We start from the raw sequence: 25,967 nt of genomic DNA, 5'->3' as shown, positions 1-25,967 counted from the left end.
ATTCCATTAGTTTTTTAAAAAGGCATATGTATTAATTTTTAAAAAGCTAAGCTCTTTTTTCCAAATAAATTAGTAATCAAGTATCGACCCCATCAAATCTTTACCAAACCAATCCTCACCGGATCTGTATCATTAGTCAAGCCCAGTCCAACCCCAAGCTTAGCAAATTCAAAGACTCATCTTGAGCCCAATTGAACCCCAACTCAAAGTCCAACCCACCAACAACCCAAAAACAAAACAACTGACCCTTTCTAATCGCTTTCCAGTCAGTCAAGCGGTTTCAATGGTAAAAATCACAGAGGCGCAGTAGGTGGAACTGGAACTGGAAGTGAAAACATAGGGAACTCTCTCTCACTCGCAGCTTTTCACTTCTACTTCTAGTGCCAACAAGGTTTGAACTTTGAATTGAAGTGAAAATTTTGAACAGGGAGTTGGGTTGTTTTGTTGAGGAAGACACAAGAAAGAATGGAGCGCTGTTTGTGGGGTCACCTGCCGCTATTGATGAGGTCGAATTCGAAAGAGTCAGTAGAATACATTCTCCAAACCCTTTGGAGAACACGAAAAAACTGGTCTCGACCCCGCCGACCGCTACATCGTCCGCGACATGCTCCAGCTTGAAAACGATTCCGACCTCGACCCTGTATGTATCACCTAGTACACACGCCTATTCAATTTAGCTGAAAATCTTGTCTTGTAATTTCGGTGTTTTTTTAACATGTTGCTGTTATTGTCATGGCGAATGTAATAAACAAAAAAATTCTTAGCTTCGTCTATTTTACTGTTAAAATTTCATTTCTTCCTATCTAAATGACATGACAATGTACTAATGTGGCAGTAGCTGACTGTGTGAGTGGTGGGTCTTAGTGAAAGTGATAGGCAATCATTCATAGTCTCTTGACAAAAGTTGTAGTCTTAGAAGAAATCTAAAATTTCAATTAAAGGTTAATTTGAGTGTTTTTCTGATAATTGAATGTGGGAAATGTGTATAGTAGCTACTAGAAAAAGCTTGAAAGGAATGGTTTTGAATGTTTAAACTTAATAAAGACTTTTTTTTTTCCTTTCTATCTTTTACATGCGAGAACTTCATTCAATTTGTGTGAAGCAATGTGAATTCAATCATGATTATTCACTTATTCAGTGCTTACCTTCATTTGCAATGTACTTTTTTTTTTTTTTTTGTTCATGGTCTGTTGTGGATCCATAGTTGATCCCAAAATTTTGGTGTTGGTACCTGGTGTTTTTAGGTTCAATTTGGAATTTTCCTGTTTGTTGTTGAAATAATTATCTTTTGACTAGACATGCGTAGAATGATACAAGGTTACTTTGTATAAAGAAGCCATTTTGAAAGTGTTCATCTACAGTACTTGTTATATTATCACTATCTACCTGAAAAGGTCTTAAAAGGTGATCAAGTTTTCTAAGTGGTATAGGCTTTCTTACCGAATCCCACCTGGTGTGGGTTATAATTTTAATGTTCTATATTGCAGCTTTTGTTATGTCTTCGCATATTGATCCGTAGGTTTGTTTACAAGAATGTCAGCAAGGATGACATTCATAAACAGTTTCCCACTGAAGTATTGCCTGAACTACAAAGACTACTGACACTTCTGCTGCAAAAGTTTCAACTAGAAAGGCGAGACGATTTACTCAAGGATCAGGTTAGAAATTTGATTATGGTATACATAACCTCACTGATCTACTAGGTAACACACAAGAATTTGACTTTATTTCTGAATGGACAATGTCTAGGTTACTTTGCCCTAGTTGAAGGCAATGACATGGGATATGGCAAATCAGGATGCTGAATCAGTAGACCCTATGGCTGTTATCAATTCGAAGGTATCTAAATAGTATCTCTTACATTTGAATTTTTAGTGGTGAATGAAGGTAGAATGAGTGTCCTTCAGTTTGTAATTTGAGAATGAGTGTCAGAAATAAACATTAGATAGACACTTACTAGAAGTGTAAGACAAAAAATATGTTCAATTGTCTGTGTGATTATGCGACTATTTACTGTTACTACTCATTTTGCAGCTTTAAAATGATGCAAAGTCTCACTCGGGAGAATTGAATGTAAAGTTCCAATTAGCTCAAGATACTCTAGAGACGATGCTGAGTTCGATGTACTCTATAAGAGACCAGTTGTTTAACATGGTTAGTGTCATCCTTGATTTTTTGTTTATTCATTCCAAAATAATTTTCAAAGTGCAAATGTGGTTATCTAAATATGCTCTATCATCTTCCTTTCACGATGAGACCTCAACCAGGCATTTCTCCCAAGAAACCAATGTGGTGTAGTTTATGATATGCATGAGATACTGTGGTATGATTTGATTTCAAAATCTGTTTTTATTTTATTAGATTGCGCTATATATGCTGTGTGATGAATGAAAGTGGCCAAATGACTGTACTTGAGAAGGACATAAAGTTATGAACTTTGTTTGTATGTGTGTTCTTGGGGAGTTTCAATCACCCAACCATGACCCAAGAATTTACTTCATAGTAAGGGATATCAAATTATCAATTCTCCAAAAGCACCCCTTCTGCAGATTGAACGGGAAGTTTAATCTGGTGACTGTCTGGTTCAACATAGTCAACCTTTGATATAATAGATAATGAATTCTAACACATTTATGCTGACACTGTAGTAAACCTTTCCAGAAAGCTCATGACTAAAACTTGTTCCCACACACACACACACACACACACATATATATATATATATATATTTTTTTTTTTTTTTGATGGTCGAGAGAGGGAGAATTTGAACCCAGGATGTCTCTATTGGAAATATCGGAAAGTGTCAGTTGAGTTACAAGCTCTTGGCATGTGTACATTATATTGGAAACTAAGAACTCGCTCATAGAAGCTATAATTTGTCAACATCTAAATGGCAGAAAGAAGAGAAAAAGAATTAACCACTGATGACATGCGCTATTTGTTTGGCCATTTTGCTTGTACTCCCAGAGTAAAAGAAAAGTAAAAAAGAAAACCATAAATAAATCACGTGCAGGTGCGTTTTTTTATTTTAATGATGGTGTTGGTAGTGGTGGTATTCATGATTGGAAATTATTGAATACTCTTGGAATGCCATAAAACCGTACTCTTTCTTCTCACATAAATTGTAGGTTCCACCATAAATTTAATTAGTTGGACCTACTGTTATGTGAGAGAAGAAATACGCATTTATGGTACTCCGAAGTACTCAATAATTACCCTAATTGGTTGTGAAGTGATGAAAAAGTAAAGGGCTTTGATTGTCTTATACGCCTTTTATACACTCTTCATAAACATTTTGTCTCGTCATGTGTAAAATGTGGATACCTAGTGTGAAAGTGTGGATATCGTATGCGCAAAATGTTCATTAGGAATTGCGATGTAAAATGTTTGTTCCTGAAGCAGTAGTTTTTTTTTTTTTTTAAATTCCTAAGGCAATAGTTAAAATGCTTAGAATAGTGCATTTTCTTCTTTAAGCATTACTGCGTTTGGAAAAGTTCTGAAAAAAAACATAATCTCACAGCTATAGGCAAAGGTATACTGTTATATTCCAAACCGTATGAGAGAAACCATAGTTTTTTTTTTTTTTTGAGAAACAAGAAACCATAGTTATTTCTTTTTTTTTGATAGATAGAAACCATAGTTATTTCACTGAACCAAACTAGATCTCAGATTTATTAACTACTAAATAATTAATGCAATTGTTCTAGTTGGTCCTCTTTCTTGTCTTAAAAATAATTTATTTAAACATATTGATTGCAGCAGTGGTTCATGGGAGGACTATAGTAAAATAGTTGTTTGTTTTTAAAATGTTTTTGTTATTATCATAGTACATGTAATCTTAGCTTGGCCTATTTTCCGATTAAGATTTTATTGTTTATATTTGTAATAGTTAATCTCAATTATGAAATTGATTCATTTTAAATTGAGAGTATACTTTTTCATCACCATTTTTCAGTCAAGTTCGTTAACTATGGTCCATAAATTTTTAGTTAATGTTTTTTTTTTTGACATATACAATAGAATTTCAACATATGGATACCAATTGATTTTTGTATAGGCCGGGATTCAAACCCTAAATTTCATATTCAATGACAAAATATTTTATTAATTAAGCTAACTAAAATCTACAAATTTCAATGAAAGGTTAATTTGAGTATTTTTCTGTTTGATAATTGTAAAGTACCTACTAAAAAATCTTTTAAAAAAATGGTTTTGTTACATGTGAGTACTCCATACAATTTTTGTAGCGTGAAGCAATCTGAATTCAGGTTATTCAGTGCTTAACATCAATTGCAATCCACTTTTTTTTTTTCATAGTCTCTTGAGGATTCTTAGTCAATTCCAAAATTTTGGGACATAAACTTGGTGGTTGTTGGGTGTTGGAAATATAGCACTGAAAAACAAGTTTGATTCAGCAAATAAGATCCCAAATAATTAGCATGAACAAAATTAGAGAGACAGCTAGAACGATCTCATAATGTTGTAGAATTACTTTGTGAAAGCATTGTCCTTAAAGTCTACTCGGAGTAAAACTCAGTGTAATTGGCTCTCTTGGCTGAAATTATGCCTTAAACACGAATATATATATATATATATATATAGCTGAAACTGAAGTGTGGTTTGCACTAGTAAAATATGTGGGAGCGGAGGAGCAAACCATGACAGAGAGGGTAGAGCAAAGCAGAGCAGAAGGGAAGAGCAAACCAGCCAGAGCCTAGTTTTCCATTAAACCAAAGAGGCAGAGAAGAGTAAAAATAAAAACCTCAGCCCGAAACAAAACTAATCTAGACTTGTACAACCGGGAGGGATAGCGTGCATGTGTGTGATATGGATGATGCCCACCATCTTAGGATATCAGTGGTGGCTTACAATGACATATAAACACATAAGTGGGTTCTCTCCTAACCAATGTGGGATTCACAGCATGCTTAAAGTGTTTGGAACACATTCCCACACCAACATTGGGTTCTCAGTGTTTTTAGGTTGAATTTACTGGAACTTTGCTGTTTGTTGTTGAACTGAATTATCTTTTGACGAAACATGCATGGAATGGTTGTTCATGACTCTGTCAGGCGTCTTGAAAAGCTTGAAGTACGTGAACTTCGCAATTGCACTAAACTTCAAATTCTTCCAAGTTGTCTCATGATGAAATCACTTGCATCTTTAACATTTACAAGCTGCTCAAGCCTCAAGAAGTTCCCCGATTTTTCTCAAGAAATGGAATGTATACTGTAGTTAGCACTATACTCCACTGGTATTTGTGAGTTGCTTTCGTCATTTGCAAATCTCATTGGACTTAAGAACTTACTCCTCGAAAACCATTTGGTACATCTTTCAAGTAGTATTTATAAATTACAACGTATTGGAAAGCTCTCTCTTTACAGTGATTTCATATTTCCAAGGGCCTGGAGAATGATAGACAACCACCATGCAATTGTTATATGTATATAGCATGAATTGGAGTTTGAAATTTCTGGGTTTTGTAGTGTGTTAGATGCTGATGCTGAAATTGCATCTTGAATCAAATATATTAGTATTATTCTTCTAAAAAGAAGACATATATATATAAGTATTATTGTGGGGGATTTCTTTTATCAAACTCCTTCATTGATTTAAGAAAGCTGAAACTTTGGAACCATTCTCAGTGAGCGTCCCTAAGCCGAAACTTTTCCCACCATGCCAGGAAGCAAATAGCTAAATACTGTTCATGGTTATCGAATTATCAGTTCACCATCCTGCAATAATAGTCAAAAGAAAATAAAGTTCATAAGTCGACGCTGACATACTAAACAAAGACAGCAAGAGAAATACTTCTGCAAACTTCATTATCTATTTTTACAACCAACAATAGGTATGATGTTTATGTTGTGATGTTGAATCCATGACAACTTTTTCAATTATTTCATTCTCATTAGAGTCATCAGGAAAAAATTTGTGAGACAAAGAGCAATCCATGAATATATCCTTCAAGACAAAATTGGAAAGCAGAAATATATTTTTGATAAATAATAAAACCATTGAAAATAGATATATGGACAAAAATATAAAACAAGGTACACATATGTAACATAGGCAAAGGGGATGAAGCAGACATTCTTTTTTTTGATAAGTAACGACAAAATTTTATTAAAAAATGAAGAATAGCCAACCCGAGTACATTGGGAATGTACTATGGGGGCATAAGTCAAAAACCAAGATTACAACGATCAAGTAAAACAGGAATGGAAGAACAAGAAAAATGACAAAGAACCATACTCCAATCTAGGAGAGTGTGTAAGAAAGAAGACTTAATCTCTAAAATAGAGCTTTCACAGCCCTCAAAGCATCTCGCATGCCTTTCGCGCCAAACACACCATAACACGCAATGAGGCACCATTCTCCACAGCTCTATATTTCTATGTCTTCCAAACTTACCTTGCCCCGACTCAAACAACTCAATAACCTTTTGTGGCATAACCCACTGAATTCCAAACAAGCAAAACACCAACGATCACAGCTCACAAGCAATGGGGCAATGAAGAAGCAGATGATCCACCGACTCACCACAATTCTTACACATATAGCACCAATTAAGAACAATCACACGTCGTTTACGAAGATTATCTGTTGTTAAAATCTTACCCAAAGAAGCAGACCACGAAAAGAAAGCTACCCTTGGAGGAACCTTCGATTTCCAAATCAACTTCCAAGGGAAGGATAAGATGCTATGAGGGAAGAAGGAAAGATAGAATCCTCTAACCTCAAAACCTCTATTCCTTGCTGGCTTCCAACACAACCGATCCAGACCCAATCCCCTTACCGACGAAGAGTAAACCATATCCATGAAACAATCAAAGGATTCTTGTTCCCAATCTTGTGGAGGACGACGAAATTTAGCATCCCAATGAATCCTCCCACCAGACCAACACATAATCTCCGCTACTGAAGAATCCTTTGTTCTACAAATACAATAGAGCTCCGGAAAAGCCTCTTGGAGAGTACGATCTCCGCACCATACATGCTTCCAAAACTTCACTCTAGTACCATCCCCTACCTCATACCGAATTAGTTTAGAAAAACTCATCCAACCACTCCTAATATGTCTCCACAAACTAACGCCATAAGCACTGGTCACCTTTTTTGTGCACCAACCACCCCAATCATTCCCATATTTCACTTCTATGACCCTCCTCCAAAGAGCATCGGTCTCCAAGCCATACCTCCACAACCATTTCCCTAACAAGGCAGCATTAAAACTCCTCAAACTTCTAATACCCAACCCTCCAACCTGCATCGGTTTACAAACCTGAGCCCAACTGACCAAGTGTAATTTAGGGTCACCATTAATACCACTCCACAAAAAATCTCGTTGTATCTTCTCCATACGATTTGCCACCTTCCCAGGTATAGGCAGAAGGGAAAGGAAATATGTAGGTAAGGAGGAGAGGGTACTTTTAATAAGAGTTACCTTTCCCCCCTTAGATAGATACAACATCTTCCACCCTGCTAATCTCCTTTCCATCTTCTCCAAAATAGGGTTCCAAATTGAAAACTCCTTAAACTTAGCTCCTAATGGGAGCCCCAAGTATCTCAAAGGAAGAGAGGATTGCCTACAACCCAACATCCCCACCAAAACATCCATATTGTCGACCACCCCTATAGGGACCAACTCAGATTTCCCCAAATTAATCCTTAAACCTGAGACCTCCTCAAATCTAGCTAGGATTGCTCTCAAACACGCTATATGCGTAGGATCAGCATCACAAAAAATAAGAGTGTCATCAGCAAACAAAAGATGAGACACCATCACCGAGTTACCAGCTGTATTACCTACAGAGAAGCCTGAAAACTGACCAGTCGTAGCAGCCACTTCCAACATACGACTCAAACCCTCCATAACAATATCAAATAGCAACGGAGACAAGGGGTCCCCTTGCCGAATCCCCCTAGTACTACCAAAAAAATCAGGACTACCATTGATCAGAACGGAGAATTTAACAGTAGCGATGCAACACTTTATCCATTTCCTCCATTTCTCTGAAAACCAACATCGCTGAAGCATATACAGTAAGAAACCCCAACTCACGTGGTCATATGCCTTCTCCACATCCAACTTACACAACACTCCTGGAACACCTGACTTCAATCTACTATCAATACATTCTGAAGCAATCAAAAAGGAGTCCAATATCTGTCTACCTTGCACAAATGCATTATGGGAATTAGAGATAAGCCCATGTGCCACCCTTCTAAGCCGATTGGCCAACACTTTAGAAATAATCTTGTAAATCCCACCAACTAAGCTAATAGGGCGAAAATCCTTAATCTCCACAGCATCCACATTTTTGGGAATAAGAACAAGGAAAGAAGCGTTCAGGCTCTTCTCAAACACAGCCTGAGTATGAAAATTATGGAACACTGCCATAATTTCAGCTTTCAAAATACACCAGCAGAACTGAAAGAACGCCATAGAAAAACCATTCGGGCCAGGAGCCTTATCACCCTTAAAATCACTAATCACCCCAAACACCTCTTCCTCATCAAATGGCCTATCTAGCCAAAGTGCATCCTCCTCCGAGATACAAGAGAACTCCACATCATCTAATAAAGGTCTCTGAGCCACAGTTTCAGCATATAGCTGCCTATAAAAATGAGAAATACCACGTGCTATAGCCTCACGATCTGAAGACAATTCTCCATCCACCATGAGCCTATCAATGGAATTAACTCTTCTGTGAGAATTAGCTATACGATGAAAGAATTTGGTATTCCTGTCACCTTCTCTAATACAAAGGACTTTAGACTTCTGCCTCCAACATATTTCCTCCATCAAAGTAACCTTTTCTAATTCACCCCGAACTCTCTCCAACTCCAGCCTTTCCTCCACAACTAAAGCTCGACTATCCTCAATCATCTCTAAATCATTAAGCTCTTGCCACAATTTTCTCACCCGATCCTCAACATTTCCAAAATCCTCCACATTCCATTTCTTCAAATCATTTTTCAACAGCTTCAGTTTAGTGGCCAACCCAAAACTTGGAGCTCCTCGGACATTATAAGATTCCCACCAACCGCGCACCCTCTCCACGAATCCCTCCTCTTTAAGCCACATATTCTCAAATCGAAACGGGCTCCTACCTCTCTGAAAAGAACCACCCTCAAGAACAATCGGGAAGTGATCGGATAACAACCTAGGCAAGCGTTGTTGAGATACAGATGGAAATTTATCATCCCAATCTGCAGAAAACAAAAACCTGTCCAGCCTAGCCTTCGAAGCAACTTCACGAGCATTAGACCAAGTGAAAGATCCCCCTTGAAGCGGAATATCCATGAGGCCTTGCTCAGAAATAAAATAGGAAAATTCCCGCATAGCAGTAGTAAAAGAGGTTACACCAGAACGCTCCGAAGGAAACCTTACCACATTAAAGTCCCCCCCCACACACCATGGGACATTCCACCAACTGTTCAAACCACATAATTCTTCCCACAAGAACCTTCTTTCACTCACAGAGTTAGGACCATAAATGCCAAAAAATGCCCAAACAAATTGATCTGTCACACATGTAAATCTACAAGAGACTGAAAATCGCCCCACAGCTTCCTTCTCTTTAGATACAACCCGTGTATCCCACATCAGTAACACCCCCCCAGAAGCTCCACAAGAGCCTAGATAAGACCAATCGACATGTGGCCCCCTCCACAAGCTATGAATCACAGCTCTAGTTATCAGCTCCATTTTAGTTTCTTGAAGGCAAATAACATCCGGCTTCCATCTCCGGACCAAATTTCTAACCCGAAGCCTTTTATCCCGATCATTCAGCCCTCTAACATTCCAGGAAATAATCTTCAAATTCATTGATAAACCACCACAACCCTCTCCTTACTGACATTCCTCTGTTTCGTGGAACCAACCTCGGCATTCATAGAAGTCAATAAATTCTTCAACTCCCGTTGCCCTTTCTGCCCTGACCTGCCATGTTTCATTTGATCATTTACTGCCTTAAGCTTTTTATCCTTTTTCCTGGCCTCTATAGCCAGCAACAAACCCGTAATCTACTCCTCAAAACCTTCCAACGAAGTGCCCACTGATTTTCTAAAAGCCTTAATCCGATTTGTTACCCATTGTGATAAATTATCACCATCAATCGACTCCATACACCCAACCCCCGGCTCAGCACTACACTCCAGTTCCAAGGGAACTTCTGTGGCCAGAGGTACCACAACTAAAGGCTTGCCACTACACTCCCAATTCATCGACCTCTCATTAAAATCCCCCAGCTCCTCCTCTGCCTCCTTTACAATAGACCAAGAATCAACTAACCCATCACAGTCCTCTGCCCAACTAACCATCTGACCGTCATTGATAAAAGAATCATTACCTGTTACTGTCTCTATATCAGTGGATGAGCCCTCCGACACACTTTCTGGAGATCAATATATAGATAACGGGATCACTACTTGTCGACCATCCCGCAATTGGAGCATCCACTCTTTGGAATTACCCCAAGATTTTTCTAAATCACTGACCCATTCCCTAATAGTGACAGAAGGATGAAGTACCACCTTACCATCAGAAGCCTCCTGCTCCGTCACCCTTACCTCCGGACCAAATAAATCATCACCCACGTCCTTCGTCGTTGCCGGAGATGACGTCCTCTCCACCATCTCTTCTAACAGTCCCCGCAGACAACACCTCCTTCACCTACGGCTCCACCGAAGGACAATTCGTAGCTACTGGTGCTGAAACCACCTCACCGTCAGCAATGACCACATCCGCTGTCAATATCGGCATGTCAGGGACCTGGGTAAGCCAACTCGACCTCACCGGAATGTTCGGCCCACTTTTGCCAGCAATTTCCGTAGCTACTGGTGCTGAAATCACCTCACCTTCAGCAATGACCACATCCGCTGTCAATATCGGCATGTCTGGGACTTGGGTAAGCTAACTCGACCTCACCGGAATGCTCGGCCCACTTCCGCCAGCAATTTCCGGTGCCGATGTGGAAGAAAACGAGCCCTTATTGATCATCGGAGCCACCGTCAGCCCACTTTGTGGTAAAGAGTCCATCGCCGAACTCACTGAGAGCACCGTAGCACTCGCACCCTTCGAGAATGAGCTCAGGCCAGGATCACTTGACTCCAACTTACCATCCTCAACAACTGGGTCCGTAATACCTGGGCTGGAATTGTTTTCTGACTGCTTGGAGCAAGCCCCTGCCTCAAAAACAAGTGGGCTAGTCAATAATGGGCCTGAACAACTCTTAACTGCATGGGCTATAGAAGGCCCATTATCCATTCCTTTAATCACAACCTGGGCAGAAATATCCTTACGTGCCACCCACTTTACAGCTTGCTTATCACCCCTGTAACGTTGCCAAGACACCCGCCTCTTACCAAATTCATTTATTTCCACAGTCAAACCTTTCCCTAACCAGCCAGCCCTCCTACTTTGATGCTCCTTACCAGAAACAACCCCATTCAAATTCAAATTATTCAATCTGAATTTATTATGTTCTAGGATTTTCTCCTTAGACCAAGCATCCCCATTACTACCACGGAGACTCCCCTCCACACCACCCACGGCACACGGCATAGCATTAACAGCCGGAACTTCAGCAGCCACCCCCTGAAACCCAACTTCGTCTCTCGGAGGCTGCGTTGTGTTCTCCACCACATGAAACTTCCCTATCTCACTAATGGGGGGCTGGTGCAAATGCTTCCTTACTTGCACAGACGCTTTTACCGTTTCAGCAAAGGACCGAGAAGGATGAATCACTGAACCCGACTTAGCCTTGTACGGTAAAGCTTTTGACCCCAACGCATAATGAGAAGGTTCCAACGTTCTCCGTAATTCAATTCCAAAAGCCCTCCATCCTTGATGTGCCTTGCCTGCCGGAATAATGATCGATCTTCTCATCCCGCCAACTTTTAATTCTGTTACTAATAGAAATTGCCCAAACAGGTTAGAACCCCGTTGCACTGTGTAGGCGATGTCTCCCTCCCTTAGCGTGAAAAACTGTTTGGGGTTAACCCCAATCACCGTTTGTTCCAAGCTCTGCATTAACCAACGTGCTGCGTTCCTACCCATAAAAACTGAGTGCATGAAATACTTCCCTCGTTCAAAAATCTTAAGGGAGAAGAAGTTCCCCCCTTCCTCAACCACCAACTGAAACAACTTCGATTCAATAAAAAAACTGCGAAATCCACCCATATCGATCCAAACCAGAAAAGAAACATTAACCGGAAACAAAACTTTCTGACTAATTTGAGGTAGCCGGGCCTCTCCTAGCAAGATTATAAATATTCTTTTCTCCTCATTATCCTTGATTAATAAAATTCAATCTTAAGCTTTGTTTCTCCGAGGTTTGATGCCAAGTAACGCTAGGTGTGATGCTTTGAAGCAGACATTCGAAAGTACACATATGTAAAAGAGGCTGTAGAATTTGCCCCAAAGATATTATTAAATAAAAGGTCATCCTCTATACTAAACTTGAACATAAACAACTCAAAAAAAAAAAAAAAAAAGAGGTGCTTCACAATATGTATCTTCCATTTTATTTTTATTTTTTGCTTCCTGTGCCATATTTCTCAGGAGAGGTGCTACGTCCACAACATTTTTACAACAAATCATAGGTGGTTAGTTGTTATTGGTTCAAATCTGAACCTAACACTAAGATTACTTTTTTGCCCCAACAATAACAACCAGTAACATCCTGCCACTTAGGATTTGTTGTAAAAATGTTGTGGACATATCATTTCTCTATTTCTCAGTAGCTTCCACGTTCAATTACATTAAATCTTCTAAATAAACATATCTAATAATTTTCGTAGGAGGTGGCACCTAAAATCCACATCTAAACCAACTAAATCCATCAAAGCAACATACTTGTAGCTTGTATCACTACGAAGTATTAATAAATGACAAATAAAAAGCCCCTCATCTTATTTCTCAAACATAAACAGCAACCATTTTCTCAATTATTCCACGACTTCTCATAAGCAAAGAAACCATCATTTCTCATCAAACATGATGCAAAGAACCAAGAGAAAAAAAAACAGAAAAAAGAGGGAAAAAGAAGAGAGAGAAACAGAAAAGAAGAGGGAAGACAGGCAGCGTGTGATGAAAATGAGGGAAAGGGCACGTGTCTGAATAAACAAATGATATTTGCTTTTAACACCTTGCTATAGCGAGCTGCTAGAGATGGCAGCTCACTGTAACTGGGTGAAAAAATTTATAGCAGTTGACATGTTTGATTAGTGTCTTTTGTGTTTTAGTTGTTATTAGTAGCATTTTTAGCATTATAGCATTATTGATGTGAATGCTCTTACTGATCATAGAAAACATCAAATTTGATCAGTTTGGATTCATTATATGCCACACCCATCCACGATCTCTAAACCGGCAACAAATTATAACACTCTCTCAACGTAGTGAATGTTTAACAACAACGTGACTATTTGAAAACCCATTTCTTAGCAACCTCAACAAATGAGACCCAGATCCCAATCATTGAAGCATGCAATTAAAGAACCCCATCCTCCCCTTTTCAAGGTACCTATAAACCAATGTATATAACTAATATCCAACCAACTCCTGCCAGAATCTCCTTTAGGTCCTTTTGATTGGTTAGAAACCATAAGAAAGAAAAATAAAAATAGAAATCTTTTTTCTTTTTCCAAACTAACAGCCCCCACCCCCCACCCCACTTAACTAAGCCTACTACAACTATTAGTTTTCACTTTCAGTTATTCATTTCTCTGAAACCTGAACAAGAAGGATAAGACCTAGTAACCATTTCCCTTTGTTTTCTTAAATTTTTCCCCAACCAAACAGATTACAACATTAAAAATACCAAAACCATATAATTGCTACTTAACCAAATGATGTCCATTGACTTCAAAGTTTCTCAACTTTCATTCAAAAACTAAAAAATAAATAAATAAATAAAAAACAACAACAACAATAGAAGGTCTCTGTAAAATAAAAAATACGCACCAGTGAAGCTTGCAATAAGACATAACTTTGACATAAACAACTATAAAGAAAAATAATAAAACCCACTTCTCTATCTTTGTTATTTTAAAGTTTTCAACTTTTCCTCTTCTATCTCCTCTTTCCAATCTCTTCTGTTCCCTTTGAAGTTCCTCGCATTTCCATCTCACTCTTTGTTAGTATAATATAAGCATTCCAAAATTGAAAATTTAAACAAAGAAAGCGGTGCTGCTTAGCATGAATTTTCTAGATGGATGCATTCGAATTTTGAATACCACACTTGGCAAAGGGAAACATACACGCAAACAGGAGACAACATGCGTTTTTGTTTATTGTTCCAAGTTTCGTTTATCAATCAAGGTTGCAACGCATCGGTTACATACATCATCCCACTTATATCATGGAAAACGTTGCACGATAATAAACTAGTGTCACACGGATAAAGCTACATCAGAAGATAGATATGCATGCAAAAACATAGCAAAGAAGGAATTAAAAGACAGGCCTAGGCTAGATGAGGAACTTAGAGATTCATACTAAACCGATGTATTTGTATCATTTCCAGCTGGTGCACACTTTGCAAAGCGAAGCATTTTAAAAGCCAAGATTTCATCACCATTAACAGCTTCCAGAGCATTTCTCACATCAGCTTCAGCAAAGCCCATCTCCACAAGTTTTTGCACCTGCTGCTTATCAGGCTGCCATAGCTGAAGATAAATTGCAAGTTACAAATGCATAGACTCCATTAAAAAGAAAATTATAGATAAAAGTACAAACACATGTGACACTAATAGTAAAATTCCATATCAAAGATGAGACCTTTTCAATAGTGAAGACAGTGACAGATATGCAAGAATATGACAGCTCTATCGAGGTTCCTCTTTTGATCACAAGCCTTTATGGCTTTTCTTTAATTATATGCAAAACATCTGAATGTTTATCCACAAAAACAAAACAAAACTCCTGAATGACAGATGAAAAAAAAAAAAAAAAAGAGTCCACTGCATGATTTTGTTTTTTCACCGTTGATGGGGCAAGGCTTAAAGTGATGCTCATGAAAGGAATAATTACATTCATTTTGAATTCAAATCTTAAAATACAAGTCAACTTATTAGGTTACTTGTATGGTACTTAGTAATTGAGTCCAGCTTTATCAATCAAGGATGAAATGCATCGGCTACAAACATCACCCCTCTCATATTATTTAAGCCCCAGTCATATGCGGGACTAACACACAGAGAAATGATGCATATATGTGATGAATGAGAAAACTTTTCCTCCTAAGGGCAAACTCCCACAGTTTAGCAATTATCTAGCTTCTTATCAAATCAATAGCTGATTAAAACAAGCCACTAAACATAATTTCTTCTTTAATTTAGAAAACTTCAAAGGCACTGATAGTTATGGCAACTCCACCTCATGGAAAAAGTTGTTTGATAATAATCTAGTGTCACACAGATAAAGCTAGATCAGAAGATAGATATGCTTGCAAAAACATTGCATGCAAGGAATTAAAAGGCAGGCCTAGGCTAGATGAGGAACTTAGAGATTCAAACTAAACCTTTGTATTTGTATCATTTCCAGCTTGTGCACACTCTGCAAAGCGAAGCATTTTAATAGCCAAGATTTCATTACCATTAACAGCTTCCAAAGCACTTCTCACAGCAGCTTCAGCAAAGCCCATCTCCACAAGTTTTTGCACCTGCTGCTCATCAGGCTGCCATAGCTGAAGACAAATTGCAAGTTACAAATGCATAGACTCAATTAAAAAGAAAATTACAGATAAAAGTACAAACACATGTAACACTTATAGAAAAATTCCATATCGAAGACGAGACCTTTTGAATAGTGAAGATAGGGACAGATATGCAAGTATATAACTGCTCTATAGAGGTTCCTCTGTTGATCACAAGCCTTTATGGCTTTTCTTTAGTTATAAGCAAAATATCAGAATGTTTCAGCAAAAAAAAAAAAAAACAAAACAAAACAAAACTCCTGAATGACAGATGCACAAAAATTAAAAAAAAAAAGTCCACTGCATGATTTTGTTTTTTCGCCGTTGATGGGGCAAGGCTTAAAGTGATGCTCATTCAAGGAATAATTACAATCATTTTGAATACAAATCAGAAAATACATTACTTATATGGTACTTAATAACTGAGCTCAGCTTTATCAATCAAGGTTGCAATGCATCGGCTACAAACATCATCCCTCATATATAATGTAAGCCCTAGTCATATGTGGGAATGACACATAGAGAAAGGATGCATATATGTGATGAATGAGACAACATTTCCTCCTAAGGGCAAACTCCCACAGTTTAGCAGTTATCTAGTTTCTTATCAAACTATTAGTTGATTAAAACAAGCTGCTGAGCATAATTTCTTCTTCAATTTTGAAAACTTCAATGGCACTGACATATATGGCAACTCCACCTCATGGAAAAAGATGCTCGATAATATGCTAGTGTCACAAGAATAAAGCTACATCAGAAGATAGATATGCTTGCAAAAACATATCATGCAAGGAATTAAAAGACAGGCCTAGGCTAGATGAGGAACTTAGAGATTCAAACTAAACCTGTGAATTTGTATCATTTCCAGCTTGTGCACACTCTGCAAAGCGAAGCATTTTAATAGCCAAGATTTCATTACCAGTAACAGCTTCCAGAGCAATTCTCACAGCAGCTTCAGCAAAGCCAATCTCCACAAGTTTTTGCACCTGCTGCTCATCAGGCTGCCATAGCTGAAGACAAATTGCAAGTTACAAATGCATAAACTCAATTAAAAAGAAAATTACAGATAAAAGTACAAACACATGTGACACTGATAGTAAAATTCCATATTGAAGACGAGACCTTTTCAATAGTGAAGTTAGTGACAAACATGCAACTATATGACTGCTCTATCAAGGTTCCTCTTTTGATCACAAGCCTTTATGGATTTTCTTTAGTAATAAGCAAAACATCTGAAAGCTTCTCAAAAAAAAAAAAAAAAAGACAAAGACAAAGACAAAACTCCTGAATGACAGATGCAAAAAAAAAAAAAAAAGTCCACTGCATGGTTTTGTTTTTTCATAGTTGATGGGGCAAGGCTTAAAGTGATGCTCATGAAAGGAACAATTACATTCATTTTGAATTCAAATCATAAAGTACAAGTGTTATTAGGTTACTTGTATGGTACTTAGTAATTGAGTCCAGCTTTATCAATCAAGGTTGCAATGCATTGGCTACAAACATCATCCCTCTTATATTATGTAAGCCCCAATCATATGTGGGATCAACACACAAAAAAGATGCATATATGTGACGAATGAGACAACTTTTCCTCCTAAGGGCAAACTTCCACAGTTTAGCAGTTATTTAGCTTCTTATCAAATCATTAGTTGATTAAAACAAGGTGCAGAACATAAAACTTTCTTCTTTAATTTTGAAAACTTCAATGGCATTGACAGTTATAGCAACTCTACCTCATGGAAAAAATTGCTCAATAATAAGCTAGTTTTACACATATGAAGCTACATTAGAAGATAGATATGCTTGCAAAAACATATCACGCAAGGAATTAAAAGACAGGCCTACGCAAGATGAGTAACTTAGGAACTCAAACTAAACCTTCATATTTGTATCTATTCCAGCTGGTGCACACTCTGCAAAGCGAAGCATTTTAATAGCCAAGATTTCATTACCATTAACAGCTTCCAAAGCACTTCTCACAGCAGCTTCAGCAAAGCCCATCTCCACAAGTTTTTGCACCTGCTGCTCATCAGGCTGCCATAGCTGAAGACAAATTGCAAGTTACAAATGCATAGACTCAATTAAAAAGAAAATTACAGATAAAAGTACAAACACATGTAACACTTATAGAAAAATTCCATATCGAAGACGAGACCTTTTGAATAGTGAATATAGTGACAGATATGCAAGTACATGACTGCTCTATCGAATTCGAGATTCCTCTTTTGATCACAAACCTTTATGGCCTTACTTTAGTTATAAGCAAAACATCCAAATGTTTCTCAAAAAAAAAAAACCAAAACAAAACAAAACTCCTAAATGACAGATGGAATCAAAAAAAAAAAAAAAAAGTCCACTGCATTATTTTGTTTTTCAACCATTGATGGGGCAAGGCTTACAGTGATGCACTTGAAAGGAATAATTACATTCATTTTGAATTCAAATCATAAAATACAAGTCAACTTATTAGGTTACTTGTATGGTACTTAGTAATTGAGTCCAGCTTTACCAATCAAGCTTGCAATGCATCGGCTACAAACATCATCCCTCTTATATAATGTAAGCCCTAGTCATGTAGAACCGACACACAGAGAAAAGATGCATATATGTGATGAATAAGACCATTTTTCCTCCAAAGGGCAAACTCCCGCAATTTAGCAGTTATCTAGCTTCTTATCAAATCATTAATTGATTAAAACGAGGAGATGAACATACAACTTTCTTCTTTAATTTTGAAAACTTCAATAGCCCTGATAGTTATGGTAACTCCAGCTCATGGAAAAAGTTGCTCGATAATAAGCTAGTGTCACATGGATAAAGCTACATCAGAAGATAAATATGCTTGCAAAAACATAGCATGCAAGGAATTAAAAAACAGGCCTAGGCTAGATGAGGAACTTAGAGATTCAAACCAAACCTTTGTATTTGTATCATATCCAGCTGATAGACACCTTGCAAAGAGAAGAATTTGCAAAGCCATCATTTGGTTACCATTAGCAGCTTCCAGAGCACTTCTCTCAAAAGGTTTAGCACAGCTCATCTCCTCAAGGTACTGAGACTGCTCCTCAGTAATAGATGACATCTGAAGACAAATTGCAATTTACAAATGCATAGACTCAATTAAAATGAAAATTACAGATAAAAGTACAAACATATGTGACACTAATAGTAAAATTCCATATCGAAGACGAGGCCTTTTCAATAGTGAAGATAGTGACAGATATGCAAGTATGACTGCTCTATCAAGGTTCCCCTTTTGATATCACACGCCTTTATGGCTTTTCTTTAGTTATAAGCAAAACATCCAAATGTTTCTCAAAAAAAAAAACAAACAAAACTCATAAATGACAGATGCAAACAAAAAACAAAAAAAAGAAGAGCAACACATGATTTTGTTTTTTCGCCGTTGATGGGGCAAGGCTTAAAGTGATGCTCATGAAAGGAAAAATTACATCCATGTTGAATTCAAATCATAAAATACAAGTCAACTTATTAGGTTACTTGTATGGTACTTAGTAATTGAGTCAAGCTTTATCAATCAAGGTTGCAATGCATCAGCAACAAACATCATCCTTCTTATATTGTGTAAACCCAATCATATGTGGGACCGACACACAGAGAAAGGATGTATAAATGTGATGAATGAGACAAATTTTCCCCCTAAGGGCAAACTCCCACAGTTTAAGAGTCATCTAACTTCTTGTCAAATTATTAGTTGATTAAAACAAGGCGATAAACATAAAACTTTCTTCTTTAATTTTGAAAACTTGAATGGAACAGATAGTTATGGCAACTCCACCACATGGAAAATGCTGCTTGATAATAAGCTAGTGTCACACAGATAAAGTTACATCAGAAGATAGATATGCCAACAAAAACATAGCATGCAAGGAATTAAAAGACAGGCCTAGGCTAGATGAGGAACTTAGAGATTCAAACTAAACCGTTCTATCTGTATCATTTCCAGCGGGTGCACACTTTTCAAAGCAAAGCATTTTAGTAGCCAAGATTTCACCACCATTAACAGCTTCCAGAGCACTTCTCACAGCAGCTTCAGCAAAGCCCATCTTCACAAGTTTTTGCACCTGCTGCTCATCAGGCTGCCATAACTGAAGACAAATTGCAAGTTACAATGCATAAACAAAATTAAAAAGAAAATTAAAGATAAAAGTACAAACACATGTGACACTAATAGTAAAATTTCATAACGAAGACGAGAGACCTTTTTAGTAGTGAAGATAGTGACAGATATGCAAGTATGTGACTGCTGCATCGAGGTTCCACTTTTGATCACAAGCCTTTATGGCTTTTCTTTAGTTATAAGCAAAACATCCGAATGTTTCTCAAAAAAAAAAAAAACTCCTAAATGACAGCTGCAAACGAAAACAAAAAAAAAACTTCCACTGCATGATTTTGTTTTTTTGGCTGTTGATGGGGAAAGGCTTAAAGTGATGCTCATGAAAGGAATAACTACATTCATTTTGAATTCAAATCATAAAATACAAGTCAACTTATTACGTTACTTGTATGGTACTTAGTAAATGAGTCCAGCTTTATCAATCAAGCTTGCAATGCATCGGCTACAAACATCATCCCTCTTATATTAGATAACCTTAGTCATATGTGGGACTGATACACAGAAATGATGCATATATGTGATGAATGACACAACTTTTCCTCCTAAGGGCAAACTCCCACAGTTTAGTAGTCATCTAGCTTCTTATCAAATCATTAGTTGATTAAAACAAAGCGCTGAACAGAAAACTATCGTCTTTAATTTTGAAAACTTCAATGGAACAAATAGTTATGGCAACTCCACCTAATGGAAAAGGTTGCTCGATAATAAGCTAGTATCACATGGATGAAGCTACATAGATAGATATTGTTGAAAAAACATAGCATGCAAGGAATTAAATGACAGGCCGAGGCTAGATGAGGAATTTCGAGATTCAAACTAAACCTTTGTATTTGTATCATTTCCAGCTTGTGCACACTCTGCAAAGCGAAGCATTTTAATAGCCAAGATTTCATTACCGTTAACAGCTTCCAGAGCACTTCCCACAGGAACTTTAGCAAAGCCCATCTCCACAAGTTTTTGCACCTGCAGCTCATCAGGCTGCCATAGCTGAAAACAAATTGCAAGTTACAAATGCATAGACTTAATTAAAAATAAAATTACAGATAAAAGTACAAACACATGACACTAATAGTAAAATTCCATATCAAAGACGAGACATTTTCAATAGTGAAGATAGTGATAGATATGCAAGTATATGATAGCTCTATCGAGGTTCCTCTTTTGATCACAAGCCTTTATGGCTTTTCTTTGGTTATAAGCAATACAACTGAATGTTTCTCAACAAAAAAAAAAAAAAAACTACTAAATGACAGATTCCAAAACAAAAAAAAAGTCCACTGCATGATTTTGTCTTTTCACCGTTGATGGGGCAAAGCTTAATGTAATGATCATGAAAGGAATAATTACATTCATTTTGAATACAAATCTTAAAACGCAAGTTAACTTATTAGGTTACTCGTATGGTACTTAGTAATTAAGTCCAGCTTTATCAATCAAGGTTGCAATGCATCGGCTTCAAACTTATTATGTAAGCCCCGGTCATGTGGGACCGACGCACAAAGAAATGATGCATATATGTGATTAATGAGACAACTTTTCCTCCTAAGGGTAAACTCCAACAGTTTAGAAGTTATCTAGCTTCTTATCAAATCATTAGTTGATTGAAACAAGGCGCTGAACATAAAACTTTCTTCATTAATTTTGAAAACTTCAATGGCACTGATAGTTATGGCAACTCCACCTCATGGAAAAAGTTGCTCGATAATAAGCTAGTGTCACACAGATAAAGCTACATCAGAAGATAGATACGCTTGCAAAAACATAGCATGCAAGGAATTGAAAGACAGGCCTAGGCTAGATGAGGAACTTAGAGATTCAAACTAAACCTTTGTATTTGTATCATTTCCAACTGGTGCACACTTTGCAAAGCGAAGCATTTTAATAGACAAGATGTCATCACCATTAACAGCTTCTAGAGCACTTCTCACAGCAGCTTCAACAAAGCCCATCTCCACAAGTTTTTGCACTTGCTGCTCATCAGGCTGCCATAGCTGAAGACAAATTGCAAGTTAGAAACGTATAGACTCAATAAAAAAGAAAATTACAGATAAAAGTACAAACACATGTGACGGTAATAGTAAAATTCCATATCAATAGTGAAGATAGTGAGAGATGCAAGTACATGACTGCTCTATCGAGGTTCCTCTTTTGATCACAATCCTTTATGGCTTTTCTTTAGTTATAAGCAAAACATCTGAATGTTTCTATAAAAAAAAAAACAAAAACAAAAACAAAACTATTGAATGATAGATGCAAACAAAACAAAAAATGTCCACTGCATGATTTTGTTTTTTTGCCGTTGATGGGGCAAGAATTAAAGTGATGCTCATGAAGGTATAAGTACATTCCTTTTGAATTCAAACCATAAAATACAAGTCAACTTATTAGGTTACTTATATGGTACATAGTAATTAAGTCCAGCTTTACAAATCAAGGTCACAATGCATCGGCTACAAACATCATCCCTCTTATATTATGTAAGCCCCGGTCATATGTGGGACCAATACACAGAGAAAGGGTGCATATATGTGATTAATGAGACAACTTTTCCACCTAAGGGCAAACTCCCGCAGTTTAGCAGTTATCTAACTTCTTATCAAATCTTTAGTTGATTAAAACAAGGCGCTGAACATAAAACTTTCTTCTTTAATTTTGAAAACTTCAGTGGCACTAAAAGTTTTTGGCAACTCCACCTCATGGAAAAAGTTGTTCGATAATAAGCTAGTGTCACACGGATAAAGCTACATCAATAGATAGATATGCTTGCAAAACTAGAGCATGCAAGGAATTAAACGACAAGCCTAGGCTAGATGAGGAACTTAGAGATTCAAACTAAACCTTTGTATTTGTATCATTTCCAGCTTGTGCACACTCTGCAAAGCGAAGCATTTTAATAGCCAAGATTTCATCACCATTAACAGCTTCCAGAGCACTTCTCACAGCAGTTTCAGCAAAGCCCATCTCCACAAGTTTTTGCACCTGCTGCTCATCAGGCTGCCATAGCTAAAGACAAATTGCAAGTTACAAGTGCATAGACTCAATTAAAAAGAAAATTACAGATAAAAGTACAAACACGTGACACTAATAGTAATATTCCATATCGAAGACGAGACCTTTTCAATAGTGAAGATAGTGACAAATATGCAAGTATATGACTGCTCTATCGAGGTTCCTCTTTTGATCACAAGCCTTTATGGCTTTACTTTAGTTATAAACAAAACATCTAAATGTTTCTCCAAAAAAAAAAAAAAACTAAACAAAACAATGACAGATGCAAACAAATAAAAAATAAAAAGTCCACTGCATGATTTTTTTTTTTCGCCGTTGATGGGGCAAGGCTTAAAGTGATGCTCATGAAAGGAATAATTACATTCATTTTGAATTCAAATAGTAAAATACAAGTCAACTTATTAGGTTACATTTATGGTACTTAGTAATTGAGTCCAGCTTTATCAACCAAGGTTGCAATGCATCGGCTACAAACATCATCCCTCCTATATTATGTAAGCCTCAATCATATGTGGGACTAACACACAAAGAAAGGATGCATATATGTGTTGAATGAGACAACTTTTCCTCCTAAGGGCAAATTCCCACAGTTTAGCTACTATCTAGCTTTTTATCAAATCATTAGTTGATTAAAACAAGGTGCTGAACATAAAACATTCTTCTTTAATTTTGAAAACTTCAATGGCACTAATAGTTATGGCAACTCCACCTCCTGGCAAAAGTTGCTAGACAATAAACTAGTGTCACATGGATAGAGCTACATCAGAAGATAGATATGCTTGCAAAAACATAGCATGCAAGAAATTAAAAGACAGGCCTAGGCTAGATGAGGAACTAGGCTAGACTAAACCTTTGTATTTGTATCACTTCCAGCTTGTGCACGCTCTGCAAAGCGAAGAATTTTAATAGCCAAAATTTCATCACAATTAGAAATTTCCAGAGCACTTCTCACATCAGCTTCAGCAAAGCCCTGCTTCACAAGTTTTTCCACCAGCTCTTTAGGCTGCCGTTGCTGAAGACAAATTACAAGTTACATATGCATCAACTCAATAAATTGAAAATTACAGATAAAAGTAGAAACACGTGTGACACTAAAAGTAAAATTCCATATTGTAGACGACACCCTTTCATTTGTGAAGATTGTGATAGATATGCAAGTATATGACTGCGCTATCGAGGTTCCTTGTCTGATTACATGCCTATATGGCTTTGCTCTGATGATGAACAAGCATGATTCTACAGACCAGAATGGCCCTCCGTTTCAAAGCAATGTGGCTGAAAGATGAAGGCTGTGAGGGTAAGGTTCACTCAGTATGGAATGCAAGAATATCTGGTCCTCCAATGGACAAGGGTTCCCATAAAAAGTCAATCTCAACTGAAATATTGGAGTAAAGGGTCCTTTGGAAATGTTAGGCAAGCTCTGATAAAAAAAGAAAGAAGCAGCCGAATCTATGGCAGGGCACCAAGTATTTTCACTGCCGTGGCACCCAGAGAAAGAAGAGGAATTTTATATGATGGTTGATTACTTCATCTATGCCACCCTAACCTCAAAATACAATAAGTAACTTAGCATAAGCATTAAAAGGATGATTATATGAGGGCCAAGTGTCAACTATGATTCAACTATTCGAGCAGATTACAGTTGAGAAATAAAGGCGTAACAACGAAAATTAATTGTAGTTTTTTTTTTTTCTTATTTAGATTAGAACAAAACGCAAGATTAAGAATAGAAAATTAATTGTATTAAACTTTTTTGATTCAAGATTTAAGAAATAAAAACGTTGTTACAGATAGAACTAAGATTGTTTTTTGAGGGGTTATTGGTTTATACCGGTGGCGGTACGCAAGGTTCTAATTTCGGATCCTCGGGGCCGTTGGGGCTGCCAAGAGACCTTTTCTTTGACGGAAAGCATCCCATCCGTCACCGACGGTAGTGGCAAATCTGAGATTTTGATGTAAAAATGAGTGAAATTTCCGGCACCGGAAAACCGCGAGTTGTTGTGAACTGTGATTGTACAAAACTCGTTCTTTGTTTTATTTTCCATGAGAAGAAAGTATCCAATGGAATTTGATTTGACTTTCTCTCTAGTCTTCTCTCTCAACAAAAAGATACTGAATACGTTTGGATGCAGCGTTTTTCAGCTGCGTACACGTTTTTTTTTTTTTTTACGCGCATATGTCACTGTTTATTGGTCATGAACAATAATTTTAGGCCAACAAACAATACTTTTGAGATGAATAATAATTTTTACACATTAAAATATTATTTTTATACAGTATTTTCAGTTTTCATCCATAAATTCTATTCAAACATACTCCCTATCTCATTTCGAGGGGCTGGTAAAAGCACTCAAAGTGGAATTAAAAAAATTAAATAAATAAAAAAAACTACGTGGAAGTCGATTTTGCCCAGTAAAATATAATGACTAGTAAGGTGGACAGAATTTACAGAAAGTAACTTTGGAAATATAAAAGTAAAACATTGGCATGTGCCATCACGTGGGTGGGGTAAGTGGTGAGACTCGGGAGTGGAGCTTCTTGGTTGTCTCATTGGAATTTGCCATCACTTTTTAATGCATCTGTGAAAAAAATTCAAATAAAATATTATTTTTTTTAGGGATATGGAAACTTAGGGGTACAACGTCTTCCCTGCCAACTGAAAAGAAACTGCCCAAAAGTTATACTTTGAGAAGTGAGAATGCAAATCAAACGCACAAAATTAATAAAATTTAATCAAAACCCATTTCAAAATTTGCCTAGAAGAACCATAAAAATGTTACCTTTAATGATACCTGGATTGTGAACACTGGCTCCATGGGCTTACCAGCACCCAACAAAATCAAAGAAAAGATAGTGTACAGAATGAGAAACCCAAGCACAAAAGCAAGAACAAACAACGATGAAGAAAACCCTTTACACGCTCTTCATCTTCAAGAAGTCCTTCTTCAATCACATCACACTGGTCCTTCCATGTCTTCTAACATCTTCTCACACGAGTCCTTTTGTTTTTTTGACGCGGCTGGGCTTCTATCTTTTACACTCCTTAAGGAGTACCTCCACCCCAGAATCTGATTCTTTCGCAAGATGTGAATTGACGATGCAGATCCAAGGAT

The 25,967-nt window shown here is 37.2% G+C and overlaps 2 protein-coding genes and 1 pseudogene across 5 annotated transcripts in view; 2 read left to right on the top strand and 1 right to left on the bottom strand.

The window, feature by feature from the left end:
- Positions 1-5,188, top strand: part of LOC142631957 (uncharacterized) — a 20,102-nt gene extending 14,914 nt beyond the window's left edge. The window contains exon 5 of the mRNA XM_075806335.1: positions 5,073-5,188. Coding sequence (XP_075662450.1) covers positions 5,073-5,081 — 9 coding nt within the window. The 3' untranslated portion in view covers positions 5,082-5,188. The remainder of the gene's footprint in view (positions 1-5,072) is intronic.
- On the top strand, positions 270-2,410 carry LOC142631956 (uncharacterized; annotated as a pseudogene).
- Positions 4,694-25,967, bottom strand: LOC142631954 (uncharacterized). 4 transcript variants are annotated; one of them, XM_075806328.1, is made up of 12 exons: positions 24,686-24,937; positions 23,705-23,866; positions 22,684-22,848; positions 21,672-21,836; positions 20,668-20,832; positions 19,652-19,816; positions 18,625-18,789; positions 17,586-17,750; positions 16,553-16,717; positions 15,534-15,698; positions 14,478-14,679; positions 4,694-5,735 (listed from the first exon to the last, which is right to left on the bottom strand). In XM_075806328.1, the coding sequence occupies exons 1-11, from the start codon at positions 24,770-24,772 to the stop codon at positions 14,509-14,511; spliced, it is 1,740 nt and encodes a 579-aa protein (XP_075662443.1). In that variant the 5' UTR covers positions 24,773-24,937; the 3' UTR covers positions 4,694-5,735; positions 14,478-14,508. The 4 variants fall into 4 exon arrangements, with proteins under 4 accessions (XP_075662443.1, XP_075662442.1, XP_075662445.1 ...); XM_075806327.1 differs by having other exon boundaries at positions 14,510-14,679; XM_075806329.1 differs by lacking the exons at positions 4,694-5,735; positions 24,686-24,937 and adding an exon at positions 25,635-25,967 and having other exon boundaries at positions 13,976-14,679.

This window comes from Castanea sativa, chromosome 4, assembly GCF_040712315.1.
Source record: "Castanea sativa cultivar Marrone di Chiusa Pesio chromosome 4, ASM4071231v1".
Taxonomy (NCBI): domain Eukaryota; kingdom Viridiplantae; phylum Streptophyta; class Magnoliopsida; order Fagales; family Fagaceae; genus Castanea; species Castanea sativa.
This window is presented reverse-complemented; position numbering and strand designations above follow the sequence as displayed.

Coding starts and splice junctions, on each gene's coding strand:
- LOC142631954 (XM_075806328.1), bottom strand. CDS start 24,772: ATGGGATGCTTTCCGTCAAAGAAAAGGTCTCTTGGCAGCCCCAACGGC. Junction 18,790..19,651: donor GAAATGATACAGATAGAACG/GTTTAGTTTGAA, acceptor ATTTGTCTTCAG/ATGTCATCTATTACTGAGGA. Junction 15,699..16,552: donor GAAATGATACAAATTCACAG/GTTTAGTTTGAA, acceptor ATTTGTCTTCAG/CTATGGCAGCCTGATGAGCA.